General features: G+C 41.9%; 1 protein-coding gene across 1 annotated transcript in view; it reads right to left on the bottom strand.

Annotated features, from left to right (window-relative positions):
* Positions 1-670: 670 nt before the first annotated feature.
* Positions 671-7,571, bottom strand: part of LOC107710424 (metabotropic glutamate receptor 1-like) — a 23,307-nt gene continuing 16,406 nt past the window's right edge. Inside the window, exons 7-8 of the mRNA XM_016515193.1 lie at positions 3,184-4,114; positions 671-1,765 (exon numbers count right to left, since the gene is read on the bottom strand). Of these exons, the coding sequence (XP_016370679.1) occupies positions 940-1,765; positions 3,184-4,114 (1,757 nt within the window). The 3' untranslated portion in view covers positions 671-939. The remainder of the gene's footprint in view (positions 1,766-3,183; positions 4,115-7,571) is intronic.

The raw sequence follows: 7,571 nt of genomic DNA, 5'->3' as shown, positions 1-7,571 counted from the left end.
TGGGGTATTTCTGTTTTTCATTAAGCGCCATCTAATGTCAGGGAGTGAATTTGCACATTCACTCGGCTCATCGCCTGAATCGTTTGGGTATGAACACAAAAGACACGTCAAAAAACACAAAGGGCTTTATGACAAACGTGACAGCGACTACAAAAATCTCGATAAGAGGGAGTTGTTATGGAGAGGAATTGAAGATCAAATAGGATTTGATGTGTACTGGGGTATTTCTGTTTTTCATTAAGCGCCATCTAATGTCAGGGAGTGAATTTGCACGTTCACTCGGCTCATCGCCTGCGAAAATCGTTTGGGTATGAACACAAAAGACACGTCAAATATAATACGATAATCGTCCCGGTGTGTACGAGGCTTAAAGTTGAAAAAGTGAAAAAGCTTAATAGGACCCCTTTAAACAGTGTTTTGTTTTATTGTTCATTTCTGGGTTATTATTGTTAACTAAAAGTAAAACCATAAAAAAAAATCTTTAAATAACCGAAATAGAAATTAATATACTGTAATCTATACAGGGTATATAAAAAAAAAATAATAATAAAAATTATAAAAACACAACAAAATTACTAAAACTTGAACTAAAATTAAAATGACAACACAATATAAAAACAAATTATTTTAAAATAAAAAGTATAATAGTAAAATAACACTGGCTCATTTAAAATAAGTAGATGGTACACAAGCTTCTCCATGTCTGTGTGAAACTGTGAAAGATGTACTGGCAAAACTTTGTGTGCATTTCGCACTTGGCAAGTCTTAATTTTGGACCCTGCTGAACATACATTCACTTCCATACTCTCTCTTTAAATCAACCATATATAATATTAAAGCTCTCCAGTGCAGGCGACTTGCAGTCACATTATTGCACAAACTAGTACAGTAGCTATTATTTCACAAAGCTGGAGCTGACATGATCTCCTAAAATTAATTTCAAAGGGTCGAGGAGTTTTGCTTATAGTCTCTGAGAATGACGGATGCGTACGTCACGCTCTGCGGCGTGCATAAGATGGACTCGGACATGGGGGAGTTGGGAAAGGGGCTGCCCGAGCCGAGTGAATCCCTAAACGGAGAAGGTGGCATGAGGGCCACAGAGTCCTCCATTGCCATTTTAATCTGCTCCAACTCCTCCTCGTCGTGGATCTGCGCATTGTCATACATGTAGCCGTGAAGAAGCCCGAACTGTTCGTTTTCAACCTCCTCCAAAGGGGAGGCAGGTTCGTCCGGGTATGCACCCAGTTGCATGGGCAAAATCAGATGCGGGTGCAATATTTGGGGCTGAAGGGGCGAAATCACCCCGTCGCCCGGCTCGGGCAGGCTTATGATCTCATCCAGATTGGGCATGTTTGAATTGAACTTAAGCACCTCTTGATCTGCAATACAATGTTGAGGGAGAACACTGTTTTTTTGTGGCACGTGTTGCTCGGGAGTGTAAAACGTCATATCGGCTCCCGCCTTCTTTATAGGCTTGCTGACAGGCGACTGCCTGAGAGCCATCAGAGGAGGGCTGCCCGAGGGATTGTATCTGATCGGGTCGCCCTCATCCTCCTCGGCTACATTATACAGAGTCTTGGTGCTTAAATCAGAAAACTCCATGTCGGGGTTATTGTAGGTATTAGTTAGGGGTTTGATGACAGCCGTCTGATTGGATACGGCTTCCTGCCTCTTCACATGTACAGACAGTCTGTGCCACATGTGTTCCCCTTTCGGAGGATGTCTTGAACCTGGTTCAGACCATGACACAGACTTTCCATTAGAACTATGAACAAAATAAAGACGACTGTTATTTCACAAGAACCGAGAAAGGTGAACACAAGAACAACATTTCTGGTTCGTGTAAAAAATTGTGCAAAAAATATACTGAATATTATTATTCAGATATTTGGCATATGCTTAAAAAAGTTTATTTTTACAGATCATTCTAATATGACGTAATCACAGTATACAGTAAGCAATTTTATATTAAAGTAACAGTTTACAGTGAGGTCCAAAAGTCAATAACTACCTTGAAAATGTGGTATTTTTTCACATAAACTTGGAAAAACAATTAATTGGGAAAAATTCAGATCCTGCACTATGATGACGAATCAAATGTGTTTTGAGTAAATTTTTGTAACGAGGGTCAGATTTTCTTCCACTAAACCTCAAGATGCTTTTTGAACATTTCAAATCATGCCAAAGAACATGATTTTCAGCTCCATTGCTGCTGTCATTAAAGAAAAAAAATAAAAATAAACTGTGAAAATTCAAATCACCTGTTTACTCAAACATTTTGGAAATATATTTTTAAAAAATTATTTTAAATAATACTGCATAAATACAAATGCATAATATAACATTAAAATACTTAATTTAATATATTAAAATATTAAATATTACATTAAAACACAGGAAAATAGAAGTGCTCTCAAACTTTTGGACCACACATTATATCCCAATATACATTACAAATAAAAGGAACTTCATCTCACTCTATCATTTTCACTTTTTATCTGGAAGTTATTTAGATTCTAAGCAAAATATCAGATTATTCATAACAAATGAATTAGTCTGGCATCAGTGCAGAAACAGCTTCCATTATTAACACAAAAGACTAATATTATAAACAAATAGTTGCAACTCTAAATTTTGACCAGAGCCATTGCAAGACAGCCGATATACATGTACATATATTATGCAACAATCACAACCGTAAAACAACTAGGCACAAAGATCTTGTACTTGTTTGGGACAAGTTCTTCCCTCTATTTTTGCTTCTTGCTTTATGTGTCTACTGGTATAAAAATGATAGCAAAATCTTTTCCAGTTGACAAATTTCTACCATTATCTAATACACACCATCATATCGACCAGCGACTCAAAAACTGGTAGTGGAACAATAATAATTCTTGGTAGTGGAACAATAATAATTCTTGCTCTTTGCCATTACATACATTTAAAGCTACTATAGTCCTACAGTCTCTCCCAGCCCTGCTGCTCAGATGCCCCGGGTGTGCAGATTTTAATTGTAGTTGACCTGCAAATTACAAGATGTCTGAGAGAGACGTTAATTGAAGAAGCTCCTCTAAACGGCATGATCTTAAGATCTGGAGAGAAGCTGGAATAACAGGACTGGACCCATGGGCTCTAACACAACAGGATGGAGAGAGACTGTGCTAACACAACTGAACTACTTACTTGGCATTTCCAGATGCGTTCTTCTTGCGTTTGAACATGTTTAGCAGGCTGTTGCTCCTGCAAGCAATTTTCCCATCACCCACATGCATGCGCACCACGTCGGAGGTGGTGAATGCACTGCGTACGTTCCTCTCGGGCTTGGCGATGATTATGTACATTTTTGGAGTGAACATGCAGCCGAGAGCCACCGTCACGCTGAGGCTCACGGAGAACGACGTGGTGATGATCTTGTAGTTGGAGCCGAAGTAGATTGGCACAAAGGCCAACCAGATAATACAGGTGGTGTACATGGTGAAGGCGATGTACTTGGCCTCGTTGAAGTTGGCAGGGACGTTGCGAGTTTTAAACGCATAGTAGGTGCAGCTGAGAATGAGCAGGCCGTTGTAGCCCAATGGAGCAACCATGCCCAAATTGCTGGTGTTGCATATTAGAAAAACTTCTCGAATACTGGGGTAGGACTTTATGGGCTCCGGAGGCTCCAAGATGATCAGTGTGACCTCCAAAGTCAGTTGCACACTGACCAGGATGGATGTGATCACCACTTGCGCCCAGGCACTCATGAATCGTGGTTTGCGTGTGCATATTTTCTTCTTGCTGCCGGCCAGAATTCGAGCGATGCGGTTGGTCTTGGTGACGAGAGCCGAGTAGCACATGGAGGCCGAAAGACCCACGAGGAGGCGCTGCAAGTAACACGAGGCTATGGTGGGACGAGCGATGAGAGTGAAGGGGCAAATGTAACCCAGGAAGATGCCAGCCAAGATGATGTAGCAAAGTTCACGACTGGAGGACTTGACGACTGGCGTGTCTCGGTACAGTATGAAGATGAAGGTGACGAAACTGGTCACTAGGATGCCCAGACATGAAAAAACGACAGCCACGATGGATTCAGGATGACTCCACTCCAGGTAGCGCAGGGGAAGGGGCTCACAGACTGAGTAGACAAGACAAAAAGATTAGATCATATGTGAGACTATGAACACAATGCATTCAATAATTAATTGTAGTGTTTGCTAAGGCAAGCATCCCTATTATTCTTGCTTATATTGTGCTATTAATGGTGTGCAAATAATTTTCTAAGCATCAGACTTTTTATCTGGTAGACAAACCCAAAATTACAGATCAGAATATCAAAGGGACTCTTTGACTTGGGCCAGTAAGCAACCACCTACAGCAGCAATGCCCTAGCAACTACACAGAGCACCCTAGAATGGCAAAGCAATGCACCAAAACCCACTCAGAATATTCTTAGCAACTGCGTAGCAACTCCCTTGCAACGACTCAAAAAACTTGGGGATGTTTTAGTTTATTAAGTAACAATAAGTATCCACTTTGAACATCAGTAAGTAACCACCTAGCAATGCCCTACCAACTACTTTAAACACAGTAGAAACTGCACAGAAATACACCAAAATCCACTCAGAGCAACTGCATAGCAAAGTCCTCGCAATGACTCAAAAAAGTCTTCTTTTTTTTTTTAAAACAAGGGACAATAAGTAACCTCTTTGAACACCCTATCAACTGCACAGCAACAAACTCAGAATACTTAAAGCAACTGCATAGCAACACCCTGGAAACAACCCACAAACTTGGCCCAGTAAGTAACGACTCAGCAACACCCTAACCACATAGTAATGCACAAAAAACACTTAAAATACTTTAAAAACCACATAGCAACAATCTGGGAACAACCCACAAAATTTTAGGAGGAGCTCTGTTGATTTGGACTATTAAGTAACCAACATCCAAGCAGGTATTTATAAACTCATAGTAATACCCTGGCTACATTTTTTTTTATTACATGGGACATTAAAGGTGGGGTAAGCGATTTTTCAAAAACGCTTTAGAAAACTGATTCGGGCCGAATAGCAAAACAAACTTGTAGCCAATCAGCAGTAAGGGGCGTGTCTACTCGTGATGTGGAGGAGAGAGAGTTCAGTGCACAGGACGGACATTAGCCGAGCTGAGCGACAGAAAGGTAGAGATGGCGGATAAAAAAACAAAAGAGGAAAACGTCTGCGGAACAAACGAATTAGCAACAACCTAGCAACCACATAGCAATGTACAAAAACACTCAAAATACTTTAGCAACTTCCAACATCTTGGCAACCAGCCACAATCATTTGGGATGAGTTCTATTTATGTTTTTTACTAGAAAGCAACCACCAAACAACTACTTAGCAACTGCATAATGCCCGGTTCAGACTACACGATTTTAGCCCGATTTTGCCACGATTTGCTTGACGTAGGGTGTCATGGGGATTCGTAAACGACAATGGGCGTCGGGACGCAAGATTCCATCGTTGTCATCGAGGGACTACCACGACAGAACAAAGAAAGAAAAATGCTGGCGAACTATAGCGGAAGCGCTTCAGCAATGTTTACACTCTTGTTTTCGGAAGTCAGTCGCTAGTTCCGCCTTCTCGATGACATCACGCGCATCGTTAAAGACGGCACGCGATGAATGGTCGAGAAGCAACGTGTTGTTTCTTATGTTTCTTGTCCACGACACGACAAGATTTTAGGAGTCAAAATCGTGTAATCTGACACAGTGACCGACAAACATATTGTGTAGTCTGAACCCGGCAAAACCCACTCGTAGCAACTGCATAGTAATGCCCTGGCAACGACTTGTCTATTTTTATCTTGTTTTACACACATGGGACAGTAAGTAACCATTGTGAATTCTGAACACCCTAGCAATCACATACCAACACACACTTCGGAAATACTCCGAACACTTCAGCAACCACAAACAATGTCTTGGCAACTGGCCATTAATTTTCGGGGTGGGTTCTCTTGATTTGGGTCCTCTTGATTTGGGTCAGTAGGAAACCACCTAGCAACCATTTTGAACAACCTAGCAACTGCACAACACACTAAAACTCCTTTCAACACCTTATTAAGCCCTGGAAACCACTCTCACAATTTGTGCCTTGGTTCTCTAGCCATCTAGCAACAGTCCAGAAATACTCAAAACACACCTGCATAGATTTGTCCAATTTTACTGTGGACTCTGTCAGGGTTTGGGTAAAGGGATGGAGCGAGGATTCAGTGGTGCTGGAGATGTGCTTTTATTAATAAAATAAAACAAAAACAACAACAAAAACTACCCCGTGGGGGGAAAACACAGCTGGCAACAAGACAAGGCTTGGCAGGGCAGGGCAGGACACAAGGCACACACTCAACATTCGATGATGAACTGGCATGGGACTGCAAACACAAGGAGAATAAATAGGGAACAAATGAGGAGGGTAATGAGGGAAACACAGGTGGGGTAAATTAACCACTAATCAGGTAACAAGATGGGTAGGGTCAAGACAATTGACATGAGAGCACATGGCACATAGAAAACAAGGACAAAAGCCATGTGCTCACACGAAACAAAAGCACAAGCACATGGCCAACAAAACAATCACAAGCCATGTGCTTGAACAAAACAAGACACGAACACACAGCTAATGAGAATACTCATAAGCCGCATGTTCACACAAGACATGACAACATGAAAGCACACAGCCAATGAAAAACACAAGCTGCGTGCTACACAGCACAAGACGACGAGAGCACGCGGCCGAACACGAACCGCGTGCTACACAAGACACAACACACAGCCAATGAAAAACACAAGCTGTGTGCAACACCACAAGACAACAAGAGCACGTGGCCGAACACGAACCACGTGCTACACAAGACACAACACACGCAGACAGAAGAGCACATGGCCCGAGCGAACTCGAGACCGCACGCTCCCACAACAAGACAGAACATGGAGTGCGAGTTTCCGAACCCCGACACGAAACCGATACTCAACAAGACATGAGTACTGGTGTTGTGCCCAATTCTGACCCCTGCCAGATTATCACCCCCCTAGTATTGGTAGGTTTAGGGTTAGGTGTGGGGGACGGGTTAGGATTAGGGGTGGGGTTAGGATTAGGCAATCAGATAGCGATTTCAACGAGAGGGGTAATAATTTGGCAGGGGGTCGAAAATGGGCACAACACCGGGATCCGAACACCACGCTCCAACATAAAACAAGGAAACAGGACACGCAGACGAGAGCACACGGCTCGAGCACACATGAAAACAACGACATGACGGGAGTGTCAGGGCTCTGTCACAAAACCATGAATATACTAGACCGAAGTGACAGAACCCTGACAGACTCATACACTATATTGCCAAAAGTATTGGGACACCCCCTTCTAATGAACAGGTTTGACTACTTTAGTAATTTCCATGAGTACAAATCTTAATGTTAAACATATAATGATATTCTAGGGAATTGTGTGCTTCTAATTTTATAGCAACAGTTTGGATAGGACCCTTTTCTATTCTAACATGACAATGCCTCTGTGCATAAGGCAAGGTTCAAAAAGAAATGATTGATT

The sequence above is a fragment of the Sinocyclocheilus rhinocerous genome, unplaced genomic scaffold (assembly GCF_001515625.1).
Source record: "Sinocyclocheilus rhinocerous isolate Xijiao unplaced genomic scaffold, SAMN03320098_v1.1 scaffold927, whole genome shotgun sequence".
NCBI classification, from domain to species: domain Eukaryota; kingdom Metazoa; phylum Chordata; class Actinopteri; order Cypriniformes; family Cyprinidae; genus Sinocyclocheilus; species Sinocyclocheilus rhinocerous.
This window is presented reverse-complemented; position numbering and strand designations above follow the sequence as displayed.